Below are 26,808 nucleotides of genomic sequence, written 5' to 3'. Positions count from 1 at the left end.
CATACAGTATAAATCCTTGTAAACATCCACTTTAAGTGTAAATGTTTTGCCCAGCCTATCGCAATTGTGAGCATTTCCAAACACAGAGATACGTTTCAATTTACCCTTAGTGTACAGAACTAATTATCAAAATTCTTTCTACAATGAAAATGCTGGACTTTCACTGAACTAAATTCACACGGGATGTAAAAAGCTGTGAAATAACGACAGAAGGCATGGATAAAGCATGATCTTGCTGCAGTGTATAATTACGCATTATATATAACTTGGGACTGTGTGACGTAATTGACGTTTTTCACCGTAATAATTACTAGAAAAAGGTTTCCAAATTTCTCTTCTAATTGACAGATTTGTCCAAATCTGAGAAGCATCCTTAAAGTGATAGTTCAGCCTTTAATTAATATTATATCATAATTTCCCTGCCCTCATATTCTTCCAACCCAATGAAACTTTTTGTATTCTGTGAAACCCAAAAGATGTTAGACAGAATGTTAGGGACTGACAGTCTCAGTCACCATTCCCTTTCAAAATATGGAGGGGCAACAAAATGCAGTGAAAGTAAATGATGATTAAAGTTAGCATTCTGACTAACTTCTCCTTAAAGGAATAACTTTTCCAAATGTGAAAATTTTCCAAATGTGATGCCATCCCAGATGTGTATTTCTTTCTTCTTCTGCTGAACACAAAGATTTTAAGAAGAATATCTCAGCTCTGTTAGTTTATACTAGAATGCAAGTGAATGTGTACCAAAACTCTTAAGCTCAGAAAGCACATAAAGGCAGCATTAAAGGTATTCGAATGGCAATGATTAAATCTGTCTTCAGAAGGGATATGATAAGTGTGGGTGAGAAACAGATCAATATTTAAATAATTTTTCATATTTGAATAACTTTCACATTGTTCTTTTTGTGTTTTGGTGATTCAATTATTTGTGCATATCGCCACCTACTGGGCAGGGAGGAGGTTTAGTAGTAAAATAATGACTTTATATATTATAAAGTTATAGATATTAATCTGTTTCTCACCCACACCTATCATATTGCTTCTGAAAATCACTTATGAATTACTTTTATGCTGCCTCTGTGTATTTTGGAGCTTCAAAGTTCTGGTCACCATTCACTTGCATTGTATGGAACAACAGAGCTTAGATATTCTTTTAAAAATCTTAATTTGTGTTCTGCAGAAGAAGGAAAGTCATACACATCTGAGATGGCATGAGGGTGAGTAAATGAGAATATTTAATCTTTTGTGAAATATCCCTTTAATTTGATTTATGGAATAAAGAAGTCATATGGGTTTGGAACAACATGGTGGTGAATGATGACAATTTCCATTATTTAAAATAATATTAATAGCATTATTATATTATTATTATTATTATTATTATTATTAATCATTCTATATTGCATGTTAAATGTGTACCATGTAGTTAAATATAGGAAAGTAAACATCCATTACGTTATATGTGAAAGTAACTAGTTACTCACTACTTGAGCATTCTTTTTATTGGATATTTTAACTCCCTTTATTATTCATTTAATTTAATTATTAATTCTACATTGAGTAATAATTTTTTTAAGTAATTGTAGTTTTACTTGTGTAAGGTTTTTGGCTAATCTACCCACCTCTGCTCCATTGTAGTGTATGCCTGTTGCCTACATGAAAATAAGGGATGTTACCAAGATGGCTGCCAAGTGATCTGACTTGCCTTAAAAGGACTGTGAGACTGCCCATCACTTGCATTATGACAGTTATGGATTACACTAATTAAGGCTTTATTAAACTGCAGTGATTGCAGTTGACTAAACAGGGAGTTGTTTGAATGAAGTGAACTCGGAATGCATACTGATGAGGTTTCCTTGATCGTCCCTGAGAGGGGCTCCTCCTCCAGCTCTTCCCCAGGGCTCGTAAGCCTTCATCTCAGCCTCGATCTTAGCATCATACAGCTTATTCTCCACCTTCTCACGATGCCGTCTCTCCTGTCGCTCACGAATCTGTGCTCCAGAACAAATATATCAGGAATTTGTGCTGTTCTTATAAGAACATAATGCAGTAACGTAACGTGTATTGCTCAACATGTTGTAATCAGTCTTTTAAGTGCACTTAGATGAAGAAAGTTCAATCTTTGAAAGCTAACCCTGGTCTGCCCATAGATTCCTGTTACCTTGGGAAATAGAGGATTCCACTCTGATCTCATCCTGTCAAACTGCTGAAGTTCCTGGTAAACTCAATACGGATTAGCATTCAAGACCATCTGTCTTCAAACTCTTCTAACTATTGCAAAGACTATTACAGACTCAATGATTTTGCAACCAGCCAGTTAAACAAATATCTTCCAAGCTACATATGCTATAAAAGTTCCCTTGGGGAAATAGAGGGGGATAATCAAATGTGTCCTCCTCGAAGCCATTCATCGGTGTCCAATACCATTATGGTATAAAGATATCATCCTGCATCCGTCTAAACTAACAAACCTCACACTGGAATGAATGAGTCACTTCATTAAACCTATGCCATGAGTGTAAAAAGAGTGTACTGCAGACTTATTCAACTGGACTGAATAAAGTCTGATGGGAAACACTGGACACAAGTGGGGTTGCCAGGTCTCTGTGACAAAGACAGCCCAATGAACAATCAAAACTTACTCAATTGGCTGTTGGTTGCTCAAATATCCTTACATTTAAATGTAATTTGTGCAATTGTCAAACCCTTGAACAACAGGACAACATTTTTAACCCACCATAACAGTTTGTGGGAAAACAGTGGAATTTGCAACCCTAGAAAAGTACATTGTTTATGATAATTGTATATGGGTCTAAGGTTACCTGCTGCTTAAGAGCTTCCTGGTAGGTAAGAGCACTTCCCTGGGGTTGCTGTAGCCTCTCTGGTATAATGAATGCTGGTCCTGATGGAGTAATGCCAGCATGACTGCTCGTTCTATGGAGAAACAGATGTTGGAGAGTACCTCTGATTAAAATGCTGTAAAATGGTTAATAGCATGTTATAAGAAATAGAAGTAAAAGTTAATGAGATATGGCACATAAAATGGCACACATCTTTTGATTCTAAAGCAATGTTCTCTATTCTACCCCAAAAGAGCACCACAACTCAACCCAAGGGCAATGCAACAGCAGTGTCTGTTCCTCAAAGATACTAGGGCCCCAACTGTTAACATTTCTTTTAAAGTAAGGGTGGGGGGACTGTTACAAATAAATTAAACAGAATTTAACAAAAGATGTTAGGGAGAATGTTAGCCTCAGTCACCATTCGTTTTAATTGCATGATTTCTTCCATACAATTAAAGTAAATGGTGACTGAGTTGACTGAAATAATGACAGAATTTTCATTTTTGGGTGAACCATCTCATTAATGATATCACAATACCAATGAAATTGGAACGATTAAACACAAAATACGCAAAATAACAGAATACATTCACAGAAAAAAGAGGGTCCTACTTTGTGAGGCCTCCAGAGGAAGGCTGCAGCATGGGCCAATGTGCTCCTATAGGGATGTGTGACTGCTGACCAACTGTTGGTCCATCTAACACATACAAACAGACAAACATGAAGGTTTTGATGCTTTGATTGTTCCGTTTCTTTTCTTTTTTTAGGGCTGACAATGAATGTCTCAAATAGCTGAAAAGTCTTCTGATTAGCAATAAACTCCATACATCCACATGAAAGTGATTTTAGGACACTCACAGTAGGCCAGCTTAGGATCCAGAGGATTTCTGGCTCCATAGTAGTAATATGCATTATCATAAGGCGTTTGATAAGAGTCGGTGAGGGTGGGATCCAACGGAGGATGTACATCTGTAATTCTGACATCAGAGAGGAAAATAAACTAAGGTTTATTTTCAATTCTGCATTGGAGATGCAATTATATTCATTTGAACAATTTAATAAGGCAACGCCGTATGCACAAACCTTGGGGCAACTATCTCCCCCAGGGTGATTGAGAGGCTTCTGTGATAGTCTTCACTAACAGGGGCACCAGAGTTAACACCAAGCCCAGCTCCAACCTCAAGGCCAGGGCCTGAGGCATTAGCCAGCTGGCTTAAAACAGTACTGTTGTTTAAAGATGGGGCCTGAAAAGCAACTCGAGGCCTTTCAGGGGGCACTCTCTCCTCAGATGCTTGTAGAAGTCTCTCATTTTTGGGCCGCGTGGCAGAGTCAGACCGAAAGACCTCCAGAGCCAGTCCAGGCCTGTAGGGCACATCCCTTCTTTTGCCTCCGTATTGCCGGGTCACGGCACCAAACAGCTTGATTCGGTCTGGCTGTGGGAATCAAAGTGAGATTACTATAAAAAATATATATAAATAGTAAAGCAGTTGTTTCACTGCTGTGGCTGCAGAGAAAATGTGCTGCCATCTAGTGTGTCATAGCCAATGCAATTGGGTTAATCTAAAATAAGGAGAAAATGTCCTTAACAGTCATGGCACATATAAACTTATTTTGCACAACAAAGAAAAAAGTAGATAGATGATCTATTCACCCATACTTCCTGTTTCAATAGGAAATACGTCAACACATGAAAGAAAACTGCACTCAAACAATTTCAAGGGGTAATAAAAAATACAATTATATCATGAACACTCACACGTGTAAATGATATATATAACAAAATGTTATTTTATTTGTAAAAAATTCATTTAGAAATCACATCAAATTTATTAAAAATGAACCTTAAGAGACTAAAAGCCTGAGGATCTTCACCTGTTTTTCTGGATCTACAGCGCCTGTTGCAGCCACTCTCAACTCTAGCTCCTTCTCTCTGCAAGATTGAATGTAGACAGTGAAATTAATATTTAAGCTCTTATAGACCTTAATTCAAATACCAACAATCAGTATTTCCAAAAATAGTACATGGTTCTTACTTCCTTTTGTTCTTCTGTTGTTCAGCTATTTGCTGCAGCAGCTCCTCTCTATAAAGTTCCTTCCTCCTCCGAGAGGCCTCGTCCCCTTCAGCAGCACCTTAAAAGCCAATCACAGGTCAGAGATTGCTAAAATATTTCACATACACAAAGTTTGATTTAACAACACTCCTTGTCTTACCAATTACGAGTCCTGTAGCAAACTCAGCCATATTCTGTTCGTTGACGGATCTGCTCTGTGTTGTGGTTGGCGCATGAAGACTACATAAAAAAAAAATCACACAAAAGCAAAAAAATAAAATATAAAACCCCAGCCAGTGTCTTACAGTAAACACACCCCAATCTCTGCAGCCCGGCCAGACAACCACGCATTACACATCACATTTCCAGTGGATTAAAGAGCCTGACTGCAAAGCCATCACATGCAATGAGCCTCAAGACCAATCAATACAATCCCACTGATAGAATGGGCAATAAATCAAGCCAATCTAACTTTCCACACTGCACACTCAGCGTTTCTTGGACTGCCATTGTTGGAGATCCTGGCCGAGACAAAGATAGCTACACAGATTTAAATCCAACAAAACATATGAAAAGAGATAGTTAATCCAAAAATAACAATTCTGTCATAATTTACTCACCCTCTATGGCAGCCTCAGTCAACATAGGCTTTTATTATATTGAAAAACATGATAATTAATGGTCACTGAGGCTGTGAGTCCCCAACATTCTGCCAAATACATACATATACATATATATATATACATATACATACATATACATATATCACAAAAGTGAGTACTCCCCTCACATTTTTGTAAATGTGAGTACACCCCAAGTGAAAATGTCCAAATTGGGCCCAATTAGCCATTTTCCCTCCCTGGTGTCATGTGACTCGTTAGTGTTACAAGGTCTCAGGTGTAAATGGGGAGCAGGTGTGTTAAATTTGGTGTCATCACTCTCACACTCCCTCATACTGGTCACTGGAAGTTCAACATGGCACCTCATGGCAAAAAAATCTCTGAGGATCTGAAAAAAAGAATTGTTGCTCTACATAAAGATGGCCTAGGCTATAAGAAGATTGCCAAGACCCTGACACTGAGCTGCAGCACGGTGGCCAAGACCATACAGCGGTTTAACAGGACAGGTTCCATTCAGAACAGGCCTCACCATGGTCGACCAAAGAAGTTGAGTGTCAGCCTGTCAGTGCTCAGACCATACGCCGCACACTGCATCAAATTGGTCTGCATGGCTGTCATCCCAGAAGGAAGCCTCTTCTAAAGATGATGCACAAGAAAGCCCACAAACAGTTTGCTGAAGACAAGCAGACTAAGGATATGGATTACTGGAACCTTGTCCTGTGGTCTGATGAGACCAAGATAAACTTATTTGGTTAAGATGGTGTCAAGCGTGTGTGGCAGAAAAAAGGTGAGGACTACAAAGACAAGTGTGTCTTGCCTACAGTCAAGCATGGTGGTGGGAGTGTCATGGACTGGGGCTGCATGAGTGCTGCCGGCACTGGGGAGCTACAGTTCATTGAGGGAACCATGAATGACAACATGTACTGTGACATACTGAAGCAGAGTATGATCCCCTCCCTTCGGAGACTGGGCCGCAGGGCAGTATTCCAGCATGATAACGACCTCAAACACACCTCCAAGACGACCAATGCCTTGCTAAAGAAGCTGAGGGTGAAGATGATGGACTGGCCAAGCATGTCTCCAGACCTAAACCCTATTGCACATCTGTGGGGCATCCTCAAACGGAAGGTGGAGGAGCACAAGGTCTCTAACATCCACCAGCTCCGTGATGTCGTCATGGAGGAGTGGAAGAGGACTCCGGTGGCAACCTGTGAAGCTCTGGTGAACTCCATGCCCAAGAGGGTTAAAGCAGTGCTGGAAAATAATGGTGGCCACACAAAATATAGACACATTGGGCCCAATTTGGACATTTTCACTTAGGGGTGTACTCACTTTTGTTGCCAGCAGTATAGACAATAATGGCTGTGTGTTGAGTTATTTTGAGAGGACAGCAAATTTACACTGTTATACAAGCTTACACTCACTACTTTACATTGTAGCAAAGTGTCATTTCTTCAGTGTTGTCACATGAAAAGATATAATCAAATGTGAGGGGTGTACTCACTTTTGTGAGATACTGTGTGTGTGTATATATATATATATATATATATATATATATATATACACACACACACACACACACACACACACACACACACACACACATACATACATACATACATACACACATTTTACATGTGTATTTATGATATAATTGTATTTTTGTTTGCCCCATGAAATTGTTTGAGTGCAGTTGTTTTTTTCATGTGTTGACTTGTATTCAACAGAAGAAAGTCATATGTGGTTGGGAAAACATGAAGGTGAATGAAGGAGGGTTTATTTTTGGGTCAATGATCCCTTTAAAAAGTAAAATGAAGGCTGAAAACCACCACGTCTTTCTTTTTATTTTCAGCCACAGGCAGATTCAAAAGGCAACAAATTGTCAAGAGGGTTTTAAATACAGGGCTCGTGAATCGAAGTGATGTCTGATGCATGAATTAATTAGTCTTTTGTGTCGGTTCTTCTCAATGAATTTGTCTGGGTCGTTTGAAGCTCTTTGTCATGCAGTAAAACAGTAACAGGATGCTTTAGAAGACAGAGACCAAAAACAAAGCTGAATGAATTGAATATTTACTTACAATTCATCGAAACAAAACCTGCAGCTGCTTTCAATCATTTGCCAGTGGCGAAGATCATGTGCGAGTGCAGCCTGTAAATGATTGTCTACTGCAGGTAAAGATACTTTCACGCACAACCATTTCTAGGGTTTACAAAGAATGGTGTGAAAAGGGAAAAACATCCAGTATGCGGCAGTCCTGTGGACGAAAATGCCTTGTTGATGCTAGAGGTCAGAGGAGAATGGGCCGACTGATTCAAACTGATAGAAGAGCAACTTTGCCTGAAATAACCACTCGTTACAACCGAGGTATGCAGCAAAGCATTTGTGAAGCCACAACACACACAACCTTGAGGCGGATGGGCTACAACAGCAGAAGGCCCCACCGGGTACCACTCATCTCCACTACAAATAGGAAAAAGAGGGTACAATTTGCAAGAGCTCACCAAAATTGGACAGTTGAAGACTGGAAAAATGTTGCCTGGTCTGATGAGTCTCGATTTCTGTTGAGACATTCAGATGGTAGAGTCAGAATTTGGTGTCAACAGAATGAGAACATGGATCCATCATGCCTTGTTACCACTGTGCAGGCTGGTGGTGGTGGTGTAATGGTGTGGGGGATGTTTTCTTGGCAAACTTTAGGCCCCTTAGTGCCAATTGAGCATCGTTTAAATGCCACGGCCTACCTGAGCATTGTTTCTGACCATGTCCATCCCTTTATGGCCACCATGTACCCATCCTCTGATGGCTACTTCCAGCAGGATAATGCACCATGTCACAAAGCTCGAATCATTTCAAATTGGTTTCTCGAACATGACAATGAGTTCACTGTACTAAAATGGCCCCCACAGTCACCAGATCTCAACCCAATAGAGCATCTTTGGGATGTGGTGGAACGGGAGCTTTGTGCCCTGGATGTGCATCTCACAAATCTCCATCAACTGCAAGATGCTATCCTATCAATATGGGCCAACATTTCTAAAGAATGCTTTCAGCACCTTGTTTAATCAATGCTACGTAGAATTAAGGCAGTTCTGAAGGCGAAAGGGGGTCAAACACAGTATTAGTATGGTGTTCCTAATAATCCTTTAGGTGAGTGTATATACACATCATAGTACAATAGATTGTGTGCTTGATGGGCCTTTTTACATCTTAGACCACTTGTCTTGGTTTATGAGCACTTTACATTAAAGTTATTCTTATACAGTGATAAGGAGAAGACCAGGCTGTTCTTAGAACTAAGGGAATAGACAGACCAGGCTGCGAGGGCTTGTCAAGCCCAGGTTCGAACAGGCCGCACCTGGAAGGCAGAAAAGGTTGTAAACAGTGTGGTTTCAAGACTGAAGCAACAAGAGATTGTTGGAAGAACCCAATTAGAAAGTGCAGGCTTTGGATGGTGGATGGCTTCCAAACTGGGGTCAGCATCCTCTAGAAAACAGAGGAAATATGTGTTAGTGACAGAAGTATCTAGGATGTAAGAGGAAGGATATATGATTAACGCAGTCAGCTAGCATTAGCAAGGGTGCTGGACAGTGTGGGATGGTACATTTAGGATGGGCTGACCTGTGGAATGTAGCAGAGGCCAGGCTATGTTTTCTAATAAGATCCACCAATGACACTCTTCCAAGCCCAGGAAATTAGTCTCTGTGATATGGCAAAAAGTAGAGTTGTCCCCTCTGTGGGGCCCCAAGGGCATATCTGCACACATGTTGGCTGGGTGCAAGACCACTTTGGCACAAGGATGGTACAGGTGGCGAAATAATCAGGTCCTGCGAAAGCTGGCTGAGACCCTAAAGGTGTGTATAGTAAAGGAAAACAAAGACCCTAACGCCCCTCAGAGGAAGTTCATTGACTTTGATAAAAAAGGGAGGTGGCACTACACAGAGGGAAGCAAGATCAATCCTGGAACCTGTAAGTGATTGGTCAATGGTGGTCGACCTTGGCAGCAGCTGAAATTTCCTTCTGAGTTCACTATAACCTCCTTTAGGTCACACGTGGTGTTGTGGTTGGAGTCAGCTAGATAAGTCATAATGACAGCTTACTGTTCCATGGGAAGAAAAAGGCCTTCGAGAGGAAAAGTTAAAACATGCTGATCTGGCTACCGAGAGCAGGGTAAATGGATGTAGGGTTGCCACTTCCACGTGGAGGTCAGGTGTCGAGGGTTTATTGGAAGGCCAATACAGCACCTATTGAAAGACATTGGTAACATTGGATCAGTGTTGAAGAAGTCTCTGAAGGAAATGGCCAAGGAAGATGCGAAAGGGAGCTTCTGGTTATGGATAAAAAGGAAGGATATAAGTGGGTGTGCAGAAGTGAAAAGTAGGAATAGGGGACATTTGTGATAAGTGGTAAGGTAGTATGTGGGAGAGGGAAAGGATTAAATAATTATTTCCAGTTATCCACTTGGTTCTTATCCGGAGGTTTCTGCAGAGTGATTGAGTGGGGGAGTGAAACCATGCCATTCTAGACATGTTGGAGGGGAAGCTGATGCGGTCTCGTGGCTCGCCTCTCACATCACACTCCTACTGTTGGGGGATTGGTTTAACATGATAGAATTCACAGCCCGCGGACGGGCCCTTAAATGTACAAAATAAAAGTATGCGATAGTGTTGTCAAAAATATCGATATTTCGATAAATATCGATACTGAAATATCTGAACGGTACCAATACTAATTTCCCTAAGTATCGATACTAGCCGAGCTGTCACTTTCACTTCTCTCCAAAGGCGCGTTGACAAACACCACACACACTCGCACTCCTCTCATTCAGCTCTGGTTAAATAGCAAAAGTGAAGTGAATGTAAAGATGGCGAGTGCATGCGCGCCCAGCGACCAGTTTTGTTTGATAAAGAACACAGCAGGAGTGCTATCTGGAAATATTTTTGATATGAAGCCAGACATCCCAAGTCTCCCGGAAGTTCCGGAGTCTCCCGCATATTGATAGCTTCTCCCTGATGCCCGCAATTTAGTTCAAATCTCCCGAATCTATAAGCACATGCGAGACAGAACATACTGCACGCATAACATAGATAGCGCGCACACAACATACATAAGCGTGCACGGCAGAGAGGGAGCGGCGAGAGACCTTATGAAAGCTAGTCAACCCAAACCCCCTTGACGTTTAAGTATCTTTTGTTGACATTGAGATTGGATTTGATTTGACTTGGAAATACAAAAGATTGCACTTTTATTTACTTGCACTTTATTGGTTTTTGAATGTATGGCAATCTGAGAGGCTTTTGAACAAGTGCAATACCTCAGGACATTTTGTTCATGTAAAATATACCTCATTGTCATGTTCTAGACAGTTCTACCCTCTTAATATTGTGGCAGTTTTTTTCTCTGTGGTATCGAAAATGGTATCGAATATCGATATTTTTCAAGGTATCGTATCGAAGTTAGAAATTCTAGTATCGTGACAACACTAGCATGCGATAAACAAAACTGCTGTGTGTTACATTGGTACACATGCCACATATCTTTGGAAAGCTAAATTTCTTGATTTTCTATTGATATAAACCATTTTAAGATACAATCACAACAGCAGGTACAATCTATATCTTTTTCAGACCACCAACATATAAACAACCAATAACAAAATTTAGGCAACTCACCTATGAAGCATCATAGTATTCCACTGATCCATAACTTCCTGACAAAAACGGTGTTGTTTCATTGTCAAATGTCCAAATGATCAAATCAAGTAAAATGTTTAGTCCAAATCACATTATTACATCAATAAATATCCACAGACTCTTGTTGCATCATTTCAAAGCACCTGGCAGCTGTACCTAAACTTTCACATATTATCGGTAATAACTTCAGTTCAGATGTAAACATTTCTATATCCGGTATCAAAATGGAAGCACGCACTCTGACCTTTCGATTGACACCTCATTTGACCCAATAGGAGCTTCCATGTCCTGTCCAAAGCCTTCAATACCCAACCACAGTCTGTGTCGAATGTAAGGGCATACCCACTTTCCTTTGTTTACTGATCAAACCAATTACATCGAAGAGTGGAAATGACTGACGCATCGTATAGCCAATGAAATTCTGAAAACAGTGATATGCAGCTTTAGTGGGAAGATTAGAGCAAGGTTCTGTAATGTGTGTAGCAAAATTGCCTTGCCATTACCCAGTTTTTTGTGCGTCTGTGCGTAAAAATATTGGAGAGCTGTTTTGGAACTGTTTACACATTTGGCGATTTAAATATGGTGAAACGGACGCGAAAAACAGGATTTTCACCCCAGGATGTGATATAAGAAGGCATTTACTGTGGAAATGATGAGTTTGGAGATGAAATTTCTGAAAACAATACGGATAATTCGGAGGCAGAGGAAATGTTTATGGAGAGATGAGACATTGCTCTGGACAAGTAAGTGTTTTCTTGCGTTTTATAACATATATACTGTATATTCTGCATAAATAAGCTTTAGTTTGAATAATGAATACACATTTTGTAATTACCCTTTGTCGTGTGTTTCCTCAGTGAGTGTTTGAACCGTTTATGCGTGTTTTTTGTATTTGTTTGTGCGTGTGTGAGGTTTTAGTTCATTGTTTGTTTCAGATCTATTGACATGCTATATAGATGTTTTGTATATTTACTGTAAATATGTATATATATATATATATATATATATATATATATATATATATATATATATATATATATATATATAAATGGACTGAAATATATATATATAAATAAATCAATAAATATAAGTTGAAAATAAGAATATATGTTGTGTTTGAGAGTCTATTTGTTACAATGCGGGAGGTGGGGGAGGGGTAGGCCCATCTATTTGTTACAATGCTGAATTCATGGGGGAGGTGTAGGCCCATCTATTTGTTCCATAGTACATTGGCAAAGTATACAGTATTTACAGTAAATATACATACAATAATACATATTTACACAGTCGAAAAGAAAAACTAATATATATATATATATATATATATATATATATATATATATATATATATAGAATACAGAAAAGATGGAAAAGTTGTGTCTAGCTTTGTAAATTACATTTATTTATTCTCACTGAATCAGATAGCGATTGGGAGCCGGATGCGGGCCACATAAAGTGGAGCAGCAGGACAGCACCTCATCAAGAGAGGAGGGCTTTCAGAGAGACCCTTGCTGAGGAGCTGGCAGAGTTGGGGTCTCACTCCACAGCCAGACCAGTATCTCCTGCTCCACGTAAGAGCACATCACAGGCCGTTGCACATCACCAAATCTTGCACCGCTGGTCGACTGAAGTGCAGGCAGTGTCATGCAAAGACACCAGTGAAGTACTCTTCCTGTGATGTGCCTTTGTGCTTTGTACCCAAATGTGACTGCTACAATGACTGGCATGTTGCTAGAAACATGTACAATTTTATAATGGTTTGTAAATACTTTGTGTAAAAATTCATGTAAATAGTTTGTTGTGTATTTTTTATATAAACAAATTGTCCACCATAGCACTAGTTTTGACTCTTTTATATGCACAACATTTAGTTTCAAGAAGGGAAAAGGCACTCTAATGTGTTTATGCATCAGTTACTCTGTGTCAGCAAAACTAATAGTGGATCTGGATATGGAATATGATAGCTCTAAGTGTCATCTTTCATTAGAGCCCAAAATTATGACTGTACGTTGAAGCATTCAAAAGTAGTAGCCTTTTTGTCCTAGGTTACCAAAGGGTCCTTTTGGAGTATCCAAAAGGCACTTTTGTAAAACGCCTGGGTGTACCCTTAGAAAAACATGTGTAAAATATTCATTTTTTATCGTATTGTTATAACTTTTGAACTTGGACTAGGTAAGGCTTCATGCTGTGATTCCATTGTGTTCTCAAGCTAATAGCTACAAGTTATAGTCATCTGCAGGCATCTGTATGCAAAAAAAATTTCAGGCGGAAAAACAAACTTCTGTTTCATTGTGTTCAAACTTCTATTACTCAAAATCATTAGCACTTACAGTAATTCTGACTGCTGGGGAAAAAACTTCAGTGTCCCCTTTCAAATGTGACCAAAACCATGCATGTACTCCAAACGGTTCAAGAACAGCTTTAAATTTACTTTGGGTATGCCTTGATTAGGCGTTTTAGGCTAATTTTACAGGATTGGGAAGAGGTTAAGGATCGGCATTGAAGGGGTGGTAGGCATAGTTGCCGTGCTTGTCTTATCTACCAGATAAGAGGCTTCGGGTGTAGGGTAGGACTGCTGTTGGGGGGGGGTTAATGGAAAGGATCCATTGTCCAGCTTCAGGGGTGGCAGGTAGACATCCCTGACTGCTGCAACACCACCAGGGGATGTTCAGGGATTAATGGGGCAAAACATCACCGAAGGCACAGGTGGAGGTGTAACAGTCAATAATGCCCAGCAGATTTAGACAGCTAAATGTGCATCTAATTTGATTCTTTTTTTTTTTCCAATTATGCAAGTGTTCAATTTTATTTCAGTTATCAAAAGTGTCCGGTTAGTTTTTAGTTTAGTTTTGCTTCTCAGTGCCACTAGAATAAGCAGGCCGCAGATTAATTGCCGACATAGGTACCTGTGTATTCTGTTGCCATGTTTGCCTTCTCTCTTTGCATCCGTGTCTCTTTCTTCCTGTATGTGTCTTAGCCTCTCCTTCTCCAGAAGCTCCATCACCTCCTGCTCCTCCTCAGAGCTGGTGTGGTCTCTGTAATGGCTGCGTGGACCTCCCCAGTGATCTGGTGACTCTACCCAGAGTCTCCGTGGCCTTGATTTCTTCTGCACCCTCGAAATGGGCTCAGTTAGAGTGGCAGCATCCCTCCTTAAAGATGCCACATTGTCTGGATTCAGGCTGCTCCCTTGTACCTCTAGAGAACCAGCAGGATATTTTGGGGTGATAGAACCAAAACGATCTCCCTCCAGGGCCTGACAAAATTATAACATTTTACTAAGACATAAATGTTATGGCAAGACTCAAAAAGTTCAACCTGTAAATTAATGATAACATCTGTGAAAATTGCAACTGCATGCATTTGTTGCTAACTCAGTTGCTGAATTGTTCAGTCATGACGTAAATCATCAAGTAATGTCAACCACAGTAATACATAAATTGTAACAGCTATTCTTAAAGCTCATTGGAAATTCCAGAAGGAACCAATGGCTTGAAAAATTCCTGATTGTCTTTTGTTTTAGGACTACAAACTGAACTGCTTTGTAACAGCAAAAAAAAAAAAAAAGAAGAAAAAAAAAAAGTTATTTGAAAGAAATAAATGTAATTCAAACCAGTGGTGTAGCTGAAGTTTTCCCTATTTTCTGCGCTCCCTCTTGCCCTCTCAGAAAGCAATTGTATTCTTTATTCCTCTCATCTTGCAGCTTTTCCTGAGTAGAATCACATAACCATTACATCCAAAAGCTACATTAGATAGTAATGATAAACAAATATCACTATCAAAGCACAAAATATCTATTATGTTTGTATGGATCTAGAATTTCAAATGCATACCCAAAACAGGCTCTGCAGTCCAGCAATATAACAGTTGCCCCTAGATATCTTATCCACTCAGAGTTAGCAACATGTTTTAGCAAATTATTTTTCTTGTCTTTTAGGGCTTGCCAAACAACTTAAGAGAGGGTGGGCTTACAACTAAGTGAGATGGATTGAACTGGGTTATGGCACTAAATGCAGAATTTGCCCAATGACACCCTAAAATGCAGATGGACATTCACGAACAAATGGTTACCTTCGCTGATCTCCGTTCTCTTATAGGGAGTGACAGCATGTGAGACTGTGGATGTTGATCGGCAATATTCCGAGTTTTTTTCTAAGGGGAAATTTTTAAGAAAGATAATCTAAATAAAATCAGCAATCCAAAATTATTTAAATCTGTAATTTAAATAATAACTAAGAAAAACTGCAATAATCAATCTACATCAGTTTTATAGTCATCAAAGCAGTATACTTTACTTCAGACACAAAGCGCCTGTAATCAAGACGCAGCTCTTGCTTTAGTCTCTGCTTCTTTCGTTCATATTCCACTCCCAGAGGTAAACCGAGGCCAAAACCTTCCTCTGGAAATTAGGCATACAAACATGAAACATCTGTAACTTAATTTATAAATAACATAGTAAAAAAAAAAGTAAAAAAAAAAAAAAAAACACACAGACTGACCTTAACTTGACACAAAAATTATTTTTTTAATTAATGTATTTTGCACATGCTAAATATATTTATTCAAGGAATAGTTCACCAATTTCTTTTTTAATTATCTCATTCTTTACTCACCCTCTTGCCATCCCAGATGTGTGTGACCTTCTTCTGCTGAACAAAAACAATTTAAAAGGAGATTTTTAGAAGAATGTCTCAGCTCAGTAGGTCCATACAATGCAATCAAATGGTGGCGAGACATTTAAAGCTCCAAAAAAGGACATAAAGCAGCATACAAGTAATCTGTAGTATTTTAGTGGTTTAATCCATGTCCTCTAAAGCGATATGATAGGTGTAGGTGAGAAACAGATCAACCCGTAAGCACAAAGAATGGCAAAAACAAAAGAAGAATCAGTTTAAATTTCAGTTTAATACATCAAAGGACTGGGCTTTAACGTGCCTTTTATCTGTCTGGCTTGTGAAGGTTGTGTTTTGTAATCAAGTTTGAGGTTTTCCTTTTCTCTGTTCTTCTTATCAAAACTTGTCTATGTAAAAAAGGGAAAACAATGTTCAGTTATTCCAAAACTGACTTAAAAGGTAAACAGAAACCTTAGGAAATGTCCGAGTTACATTTCAAAACGCCCAAACACAACAAGCAGCTCTATTTCATTAGAGAGTGACCTCACCTTCATTTCCATGTAAGGTGCTTCTTCTGTCCTCACCCTTCTCTCCTTCATGAAGTTGCTGATGTTGACATCCATATTCAGAATCAGCAGTTATTAAAAACTCTGGACAGGAAAGAAATATCAGATTGTATCGATGAAGCGCTTATCAATAACACACTGACAGCACGTAGGCTATATGCCGCTCTCTGGGCACAGAAACGAATAAAGACTTGTTTAGACGTGGAAATGGAGAGGATGGGGAGTCCAGACAGACACTGCGAGGTTGTCAGGCAACAACACAACACGCGCCGCCTCAACCTCCCGCCGTTTAGACAATGAACAGGCATGTCAAAATAACAGTCAAACCCCAGTGAGCTGCAGAACAACACAGTATTTTTGACAATCAAGTCAGATGGTATTTTGAGACCGGGAAGCAAAGTAAACGAAGATAGATCAACCTAAAAGATTGCTCCCAACCATTTGCTGTACCGTTGTTTTTTAAAAGTCTTGTTGTCAAGGATTGACGAGCCAATTGTTTGTCTGAATCTGTCACATAAAAGTTTTAAAATTGAGACGAGAGTTAACGCTATTTATAATAGTTGGATCTGCTTATACTTCATAACATTTTACCATTCAAAAGTTGTTCTCACAGCTGATTCTAACATATTTTTTAAAGTAAAAGTCTCACTTTCACTTAAAGAATGATTTGCCTGACAAAAATGGACATGGAAACAATAATTTCCGTTTGTGCACGGAGTAATTATTTTAATTTGTTGTCTTGGACTTACACTGACACCTAGTGGCATGGATGAAGCATCATTCAAACAAAATACTTTTCAGTTACTGATTCCATTGTAGAAATTCACTATCTACAGTCAGTCATGATTAATTTAATCAGTAAGTGAAAGTGTCCAATATCAGTGCTGGTACTGAGATTAAGCGAGTGGTATTCTGCTGGTCATTTGATTCTAAAATGGCCGCCTCAATAAAGGGACCCTCTCCATGTAGAATAAAACAGCTTTTATTAGGTTACTGAAGAATGGAGTCTTCATCGCATGTGAGTGCTAATGATTTTATACGTACATTTCAAAATGACTAATAATTTATTTAGGAGTGAACATTTTTGAATGAGGAAATGATTACTGAGTGATTGTAAAATCGTCAATACAATCGAAAATTTTGACTTTTGTAAAACTGAAATAAATTAATATGAAATCTCTTATAAAGTAATTTTGTTTAATTTATCTTGGTAATTCATTTCCCTGGGTTGTTCAATTTCTCTTCTCAAAGTAAATTTTTGTAAGGGTGTGACTTGCTCATATTAAGCGGGTTTGAAGCTTTTGCACAATTAAAATGACAATTATTATCCAAATATAACTACTGCATTTTTTATTTTATTTTTTACATTAAACTGAGGGAAATATCCAACACTCCCAATTTAATAAGAAAGGGTCAATTAAATTATTATAACAACAATGACTAACAATAAATGTGTCTATAGTAACCATAAGTAATATATACTCTAGAATTCATTATGAAGGCATATGTGCAAGAAGATGTGAGTTTGATCTTGATTTCACCCAGATTTGAGCTCTGAACCAGAAGCTGGTCCTTGTCTGGAGACAGAAGATGTTGTAGATTATGACACGGAGTGTGAGGGTTCTGTCTTTGGCACCATTATTTTGCCATGAGGTCAGAAATTAAAATCTGAAAACATGTTATGCTTAGTTTAAACCAGCAGATGGCACAAAAAATAAATAAATAAATAACCTGATGGTGTAAAACAGATGTGTCACTTTGTTGAGAGCCAAGCAGTTACCACTGCCAACCAAACAGAGGTTTCAGCTCATTTCAGACAGTTAGAAAAATGGGCCATGTGTTGAAATATCTGTTTCGCTGTTAATGTGCAACTATTTCCACTTTCTCCCGCTCTGTTAAAGCAACAGTTACAAATATTGTATAGAAAATATGTTTTTATAACGCTCATGTGTACGTTGCTTTGAATAAAAGCATCTGCTAAATAGAATTCCTCTAATAATAACCGTTAAAATGTTTGCCCAAAACAAGAAGAAATTCTCTAGCAACTATAAAATGTTTTAGGCCTACATATAAAATGCAAAAAACAAACTGAAACATGGAGCTGAATAATAAGTAAATAAATAAATACACTTAACTAGACTTATTTATTTATTGCATGTAAGAAAAGCACGTTTTATATTTTATTAGGAATTATTTTATGGAAAATGTTTTAAAGTCACTTTGTATAAAATGTCTGCTAAATGAATTGATGTGAATATATTTCCTCTAATAAAAATAATAGAGTTGCCCTATTCAAGGAGAAGCTCATTTGCTAGCTTTTGGCTCCAAGACCCCCCATTGTCCAAGAATAATAATTTAAGGCCCCTCACCCCGGAAACTTGAATAAGTCATCTAATTAAAAACCTTTAACATTGTTGCCCTATTCAGGGAGGTCTCTAGCAACTGTAAAATGTCGCAGGCCTACATATAAAACTCTTAGAAAAGAATCACACTAAAACAGGCTGAATAAATAATATAATAAAATAAAAATATATAAAAACTGTTTTTATCATTAGTAAGTAATTTGGATGGATAAATAAATAAATGTAGATATATACACTTTAGCTTAATGTTTACACCTAAGCTCAATTAAAAAAATAAAAAAAACCTTTTTAGTAATAAGCTATTACTGATGGCTGCATTCTGCCTTATTGTGCATTTGGTGATAAATCCAGACTTCTTATGTTTTCTTATTTGATCTTCGTACGTCAGCTTGGCGGATCCTGTCTACAATGGCGTAATTTCCGCTCAGCTCTAGGCAGGGAGGCGGGGAGCTGAAATGACATTCGGGCGCACCAACCAAAGCATATTTCTCGAAGACCTGTCGATTAGGAGCAATAAAGCGATCTTGACATCCGTCCAGGAAGACGGAGGCATACATTAGCCTTGCTTGAAAATGGCGGCGGGTAACGTCAACCCGTTTAACGTGAGTGATTCGGAGGAGGAAGCGGAGCAGAGGCAGGATCGCGCTGACACCGAGCGCAGCCCTTGTGATGGAGCGCAAGGCCACAGTCTCGGTCCTTTCTCTCCGCCAGCGTTCTCCGAGCCACCCGCTCTGCTGTCCAGCAACCGAACCAGCCCAAGTGTTGACGGTATTCCCGCATCGGCAGCTGCGGTGGCCGGTATTGGAGGCGCAGAAACGCGGGTGTCGGTGGATGCGATCGCCGCGCAGCTGCTCCGGGATCAGTACATCCTTACGGCCCTGGAGTTGCACACCGAGCTTCTGGAAGCCGGACGGGAGCTGCCTCGCCTGCGGGATTATTTCTCCAATCCAGGCAATTTCGAGAGGCAGAGCGGAACTCCGCCCGCATGCAAAGAGCAAGGAGGTCCACTCAGTAAGTGATTAGATAATGATCATTAAACCTGACAATAAAGCAGTTGATGGGGCGCCTTTGCATTAACTCAGTAATGCATCCGTCATATGAGATCATGTATATTTCAAAACTGCCTGAATGTCGTCTAGGTAGGCAGCCTACTTGGTTTTGACACAAACCAATAAAATACACTGATACATCAGCAGTGCAAAATAATACTCCTAATGATACTAGGTAATTACATAATGCAGTTGATTGTGTTTGCAGGACCTTGCATCATGTTATGAGATTTTAAGATGTTGCACACAGGCTTGAAGGGTGGTATTTGATTTGTGGCTGAATTGTCATTGTTGTGTGATGTGATGAACATTGTGAGGTCTTCCCACTGATCCCAGCTGCGCAGGTGCAGGATAGAAAGAGGAGAAAAAAAGATGGTGTTCATTTGAGGGGTATGTAAAACCTGACTGTGTGCAGTGACCCATGCAATTTGTAATTGTGCATAATCAGGACTTCTCTCTCATGGTCTGTCATTCTTATACCTTTGTTCCTAAATAGAGTGAATGGACTCCTATCTGCGTGCCTTTGTCTGTCTTTTACTATTTGCCTTTCAAATAGTACTGGATGTGCTTTTCTTTAATACTAGGGTGTGATCTTGGTTTGTGCATGTAGTTGAAGTGTGAATTGACAATGGAGTTGATTTTCTCAATGAACAGGGGATCATTTACAAAACATACTGAAGGTGATTCATTCATATTATTCTTTTTTCTTTTGATCAAGGCATTAAAATTGACAATTGATTCATATGTTTGTTGACAATATTTCTGATCAGTGTTTCTTATAGGAATCTAGATGATAATACACAAATCTTTCTTTGAAAACCTCTGCGTGGTTGCCAAAGCTGAAATGGATAGGTGATACTCAACAGTTTGATCAAATGAGAAAATGCTTATTAAATACCCCTGGACCGTATCACTTTGCAATTTTTGTTTACATCTCTGTGTGGGTAGGTTTTTATGTGATTGCCCACTACCTTGTGCTGGCAGAAGTGCACATCAGCTGCACATTCATTTTCTCAACCTGCTGCTGACTGAATATGTGGGTGGGCATGTTGAAAAAGATTTCATACAGGCTTATACATGATTCAAAGCATAATTGTTAATCCATCTAATCAGCCTCCTGTTGCAAAGAGTGATATTTATCCTGTTTCTCAACCATCTTTCTTTCAGCACATCAAAATGGTTTAGGTCTGATATTCTAAGGATTAGTACAATTGCAAGTTCTCAGCATTTGCACAACAGTTCCAGACTGAATTAAAACCTTATAGGGATAGTTCCCCCAAAAATGCCATTATTTGCTGGTATTCACCCTCATGTTGTCCCAATTCTAAACCCATATGACTTTCTTTTTTTTCCCCAATGGAACACAATATTAGATTTAGGCAACATGTTAGCCTCCGTAACCATTCACTTTTAATGTATGGAAAAGAATGTAGTGAACGTGAATAATAACTGAGGCTAACATTTTCCTAAAATCTCCTATTGTGTCAAATCAATTTAAAAACAAGAGGGTGAGTAAATTATGACTTATCTTTTGGGTGAATTATCTGTTTAAATCGTTATGGGATGGTGACAAAATAAAGGTATCGTTCATAAAAAACTGAGAATTCTCTTATCATTTACTTGAACTTATGTCATCTCTATCTCATTTGACTTTCTAATGTGGAACACTAGACTTTTTTTATTTATTTATTTATTTATTTTTAAATAACTTTTTTGCTGTTTTTGTCCATACAGTGTAAGTCAAAGGGGTCCAAAAGAACTGTCAAGCTCCCCAAAGGACATAATGACAGCATTAAAGTAGGGATGCTCTGATCGATCAGTATTGGCCGATATTCACATCTTATGACTCGATCGGTGATCTGTAATTTGGACGATCGCATAAACCGATCGCTCATGTAGCAAAAGACAAGCAGCGTCCTTTAAGACTTCAGCAGCACTGTCATGCCATCACAGACTCGGAATGTGGGGAATACTGGAATAGTGTTGTTCTTAATAGTGTTAAGAACAATGCAGTGGGAGGTATTTGGAGAATATGAAAAGTTTGTGTACTGTACAATTAATGTGGCGTTTCACACACGACAAGGCAAAGGGAAAACTTCTTGAGAGGTGAAACGGTCCTTATCATTCATGGTGGCAGCTTCTCCGTCTCCGCAGGCCATAAGCATCTCAGTAATAATGCAAGTTACAAGATGTGGTGTAATTCAAACATCTTTATTAAATATATCCAGATTAAACGGCATTGACAATAGTAGCACCTGTAGAGTCCAGAAACATGCACTCTTTCTCTGCTTTCCTTTCATCTCTTGCCCTCATGAGAGAGTGTGTTTTCCCCTCATTAAAATTCAAGCAGTAACAAGTGAAAAATGAACTAATAATATCATCAACTAAATGAAAAGTCAAGAAAGGAATTTATGAATAAAATAAATATTTATACATTCAGTATTAAGATACCATAAATATAATGTATTAAATATAATGCAAAAATAAAATAGAAATCAAATAAAGAATAATAATCATATGAAATAATGACAGTGAATCAACATCCAAAAATGTAAGATTAAGTTTAATTGTACCCATGGGTTATTAGTTTGTCTTCAGTTTGACAGTAGGCTAGGGCTGCTCGATTATGGCAAAAATCATAATCATGATTATTTTGGTCAGTATTGATATCACGATTGTTTAACGCGATTACTCATTGACTTGGAAACATCATGAATTTATTGAACTTTTAAAAAAACTTGTCTTTTTAACAGTGGATTTCCTTGAACTTGAAATATAAATGGCACTGTGTAGGGGAGGAGACTATTGTCATATGATAATTATTTGATGTTATGTATGGTAGTCAAATAAAGGAGAGCCTCCATCGCCATCACCTACAGCAGGAATGCTCATACTTCTGTGGAATGAGATCTACTTTTTTTCAGGCCTTTTTAACATTAAACTTTTTGTTGATTGATATTAAATTGATATTACTGGGTAGAGGAAAATTCAATTAATAGTGACAGTGTGCAGAAAGCTTTCATATAGCCAGTTATGGCAGAGATCCCAATAAAAGGTGAAATGATCTGTATCAGCTGATCAGGCGACAAGAAGATTGGTATTGGCTGTAAAAATCCTGATTGGAGCAATCCATATGCCTTGAGTGGCTTAATCCATGTCTTCTGAAGCGATACAATTGCTTTATGTGAGAAACAAAGCAAAATAACTTTACGTGATTACTTCCTGTTGTATCGTGTGTGAGCGAGCTTCTCTCATGAATGTGTATTTCAGAACTGGGTTAAAGTGAAGCTTTTTGCTTCATAAGGACTGTAGTTTTGTTTTGTTTTCCACCAAAAGTGATTGTATTGCTTCAGAAGACATTAATTAAACCACTTGAGTTGTATGATTTACTTTTATGCTGCCTTTTGTGTCCTTTTTGGAGCTTGACATTTTTGGACCACTTTGACTTACATTTATAGAATTATCTAAAAAATTAAGTCATCCAAAACCTTTGTAATGGTCTCTATAGGAAAAAGGACAGGATGTAACCTCATCATCAAAGCAGTGCCCCAGCTCCTTTTATACTTAAGTGACACTGTTCTCCAAGGAGAGGGGGATACTATGGAAATAAGAGGACTAGACCTGAGCTGGCTGCCTGTTACCATTAGTCAATCTCCTTTTTCAACTGGCTTACTCAGTCTGCATTGGAAACTGGATCCTTAGATGGCCCCTAAATACATGACTAATTGCACCTGATGGCTGTGCACTGACCAGGCTCTAAGAACACAGCTTTTTATTAGCTTTGGTGAAATAACCACCTCCCCAAAAGAGGATCTGGCAATCAGCAGAAATGGAGCAGATGGCTCTCAATCGCACTTCTGTCACGTGAACCTTTTTAACGAGATGCAGGAAGAGATGATTTCAACACCTCACACAGACTACCTTATATTTCCCACCGCCAGCGAGATGCAACAACCAGTTAAAGACAGAAAATTAGTGTTTCAGAGATGAAAAGGCTTCAGTGTATTTGGGGTTGGAGTGGATTCGATGCTCCGCTGCATGAATGTTAACTGTATGATGTGGGACTTAATTAGATCAGTTTTTGTGGAGCAGCTGTCAGCAAGTCATCCGCCACACAATTGAGTGTGCCGTCCCTCCTTCACCAGCATTTTCATTTAGCTCAGAATGAAACACTATAAACAGATCAGAATATACCTTTAGGCATAGACTGCTTGCAGCTTTATAGATGTATTTAAAATGATTCTTTGTAGAATTCTAACTGGTGAGAATAAGGGCGAGGTTTTGTTTGTGACTATGTGGCTTTGGTTTAATTGTTGTGGCAGTTTGCTATCAAGTTAATGCTTGATGTATTGATTTTGGCCTGTTGCAAAGAGGAAATGGCCTCTTTTAGACACTACATTTTACCTGCTAGGGTTGTCACTACCAAAATTTGAGTAGTTCATATCAGTGCAATGAAAATGTAGCGGTCCCCAATGCCAATTTTGATACTACACGTTACTTAAATGTAATTATCATTAGACTACATTTAAAGAATGACATGTAGCCTTAAAATATTTCTCAAGTAAAATTTCTTCAAGTAACAAGTCAACAAATTACAAGCTATATAACAGAGATGTAAAATTAAAAACATGATATGCTTTATAATATATAATCTGACCTTCAGTGCACATGCTGTGATATAATCTGTCCTTCAGTGCACATGCTGTGATATAATCTGTCCTTCAGTGCACATGCTGTGATATAATCTGTCCTTCAATGCATCTACTGTGATGAAACTCAAGTGTGAAAAGGTTAAGGTTGCTATAACTAATAATGTGTTTGTTAAGTGAACTTAATAGCAATTGATTAACACAAATAGCCAAGTGGGTGAAAAAAGTTATTATAATCACTAGTCCATGATACTAGTCCTTGTTTTAAAACGTTAAATGAGAACCCTTCACTTACAGTAAGTGGGTTACATGGTTACAGGCCAAGTTCACATATTCCCTCATAATTGCCAGCCCCTCCCTGTCAAGTGTCAACCAGTTTGACAAGATGATTATTCAGCACAGCTCCATGCCTCTCTCACAAGTCAGAAATCAGCATTGTCATTCAAGTCACACCCAGAGAGTCTCAAACCTGAGGAGGTGAGTCAGCTTCCCTCTGTTCAAGGCTGTGACAGCCAGATTCGCTCATTTAAAATACTAGAGTCTCATTTGATAATGCGCCAGCTACATTTCTAGTTGGAATACATGCTTATGTTGGCATTCAAACAAAAAGAGCAGAAATTAACTTTTTCTTTATGGTAATTACGTCACTGCCATGAACAGTAATTGCCTAGTTGTTTGCATTTTGTGTGTGCAAGGTTATTATTATTAATAATTTAATAAGCAACCATGGAAAAAACCCATATAAGTAGACAACTACAATAAATATTGGGGGACATCCCCCTCAGTGTCTATGGTGGTATGGCCCTGGGTCTGGGGGAAGGAAATTCTCATTTTAGAGAGCATTTGATTATGGAATTAGGCTACTGTATGTATGTGCCACAATATGTTACTCAATTGTTTTTTGCATGTGCAAGATCTCACTTGCTCTTTCTCTTCGAACGTGCTCTGCGTGCTCTCAGCACTTAGACTGCTCACTTGCTTTTCCACCTTTTCCACAGCAACCATGATCATCTCAGTGTAAATGTAGAAGATCCAACAGGCACAATGCTCCAAATTATCCGATTGACCTTGATCCAAATAACATTTCCTTCCGATTGAAAGGGGTGGCATAGACCTAAAATGTTCGGATGAATAGATTAATTGTAGCCATGTAAACATTTGAATCTGACTACTTAATCAGATTCTAAAATTCCTTGCTCTCATGCGCAGTGCAGTGGTGCATATGTTTGTTGATATTCGTCGGAGGAAACTAATTTATACAAAGCAATGACAATGTGCAAAGGATATGGGGGCTCGCACTGAATATTCTGGAGAGAACATTTGTTGTTTCATGACATCACATTAAGCAAAAAACTTCCTGGACTGCGTTTCCCAAAAGCATCGCAAGTTGATTGTATCATTGGCACCAATGGTTGCTATGATCTACTTATGATGCTTTTGAGAAACCCAGCCCTGGTCATTTTATGGTCACTTCCTGATGTCATAACCATAATATCTCAAACATTTCTACTTTGCCATAGGGACAGATAATACTAAGGATAGGACAATATATCGAATTTCTAAATATTGTGAACCAAAAAAATTACGAATCATGTTGAGGGGAAACTCAATATTTCTACGTTGGAAACATTGCTTTCTGTCATAAATGGAATGACCCGTAAAACATTACATCACTCTCTATTGCTTGATTTTACCCCTACTGCACTTTTTCTACATTATTTACAGAGATTCCACAAGAACCTTAAAGTGCTTTTAAAGTGCTTGAGCTTTTAGAAATTTAAGAACCGTAATACATGGAAAATCTCCTTGTTTTGTTGAAACGTTTTTTTGTTGTTGATTAAAACGGACCATTTCTTCCATGCAATATGTATCTGTCAAAGATGACATTCACGCATAACACTTTCATTGAATAATGTGTCTTTTAATATCCTTTCTGTTCTTTACAGTCAGATAAATAAGTAAAAATAAATATACATTTTGTATAACAAATAGCACAGTATGCACAAAAAAAACTAGACTTCTCTCTCATTAGTGAATGAACAGAAACACCTGTGCAAGTCTGTGGGAATGCACATTAAACTGACAAAAAGTGACAGTACCATTTTAGCGATTGTTATACAAATGAATGTAAACTTAACGTTATTACTTGTAAATTGTACACATTATTTCAAACATTGACTGCTCATATCATTATTATATATACATTATTATATATTTCAAGAAATAATATTAATTGATAGAATGTAGAATTTGTATATTTAAAAAAAAGTTAAAACGTAATTATAATAATCAAGACAAACAAATTACCAAAAAATTAAGTTTCACATACTTTTTCGGGACTGGTTCTGAACAATTCTATTGCT

General features: G+C 38.3%; 2 protein-coding genes across 7 annotated transcripts in view; one reads left to right on the top strand and one right to left on the bottom strand.

Annotated features, from left to right (window-relative positions):
* LOC127634918 (centrosome and spindle pole-associated protein 1-like) overlaps nt 1-19,103 on the bottom strand; it is a 34,426-nt gene extending 15,323 nt beyond the window's left edge. For 2 of the 3 annotated variants that reach the window (XM_052114672.1, XM_052114674.1), the window contains exons 1-15: nt 16,367-16,577; nt 16,141-16,225; nt 15,819-15,854; nt 15,501-15,604; nt 15,277-15,357; nt 14,819-14,914; nt 14,115-14,461; nt 5,058-5,137; nt 4,880-4,976; nt 4,719-4,776; nt 3,930-4,279; nt 3,705-3,823; nt 3,459-3,543; nt 2,826-2,937; nt 1,847-1,994 (exon numbers count right to left, since the gene is read on the bottom strand). In XM_052114672.1, coding sequence (XP_051970632.1) covers nt 1,847-1,994; nt 2,826-2,937; nt 3,459-3,543; nt 3,705-3,823; nt 3,930-4,279; nt 4,719-4,776; nt 4,880-4,976; nt 5,058-5,137; nt 14,115-14,461; nt 14,819-14,914; nt 15,277-15,357; nt 15,501-15,604; nt 15,819-15,854; nt 16,141-16,225; nt 16,367-16,441 — 1,873 coding nt within the window. In that variant the 5' untranslated portion in view covers nt 16,442-16,577. Of the gene's footprint in view, nt 1-1,846; nt 1,995-2,825; nt 2,938-3,458; nt 3,544-3,704; nt 3,824-3,929; nt 4,280-4,718; nt 4,777-4,879; nt 4,977-5,057; nt 5,138-14,114; nt 14,462-14,818; nt 14,915-15,276; nt 15,358-15,500; nt 15,605-15,818; nt 15,855-16,140; nt 16,226-16,366; nt 16,578-19,031 lie in introns of those variants that run through there. The other variant, XM_052114673.1, reaches the window with a different exon arrangement.
* A 67-nt stretch (nt 19,104-19,170) lies between these two features.
* LOC127634917 (RAB11-binding protein RELCH homolog) overlaps nt 19,171-26,808 on the top strand; it is a 65,624-nt gene continuing 57,986 nt past the window's right edge. For 3 of the 4 annotated variants that reach the window (XM_052114671.1, XM_052114669.1, XM_052114668.1), the window contains exon 1: nt 19,172-19,758. In XM_052114671.1, the coding sequence (XP_051970631.1) occupies nt 19,320-19,758 (439 nt within the window). In that variant the 5' untranslated portion in view covers nt 19,172-19,319. Of the gene's footprint in view, nt 19,759-26,808 lie in introns of all 4 variants that reach the window. The other variant, XR_007969426.1, reaches the window with a different exon arrangement.

The sequence above is a fragment of the Xyrauchen texanus genome, chromosome 42 (assembly GCF_025860055.1).
Source record: "Xyrauchen texanus isolate HMW12.3.18 chromosome 42, RBS_HiC_50CHRs, whole genome shotgun sequence".
In the NCBI taxonomy this organism is placed as follows: Eukaryota; Metazoa; Chordata; class Actinopteri; order Cypriniformes; family Catostomidae; genus Xyrauchen; species Xyrauchen texanus.
This window is presented reverse-complemented; position numbering and strand designations above follow the sequence as displayed.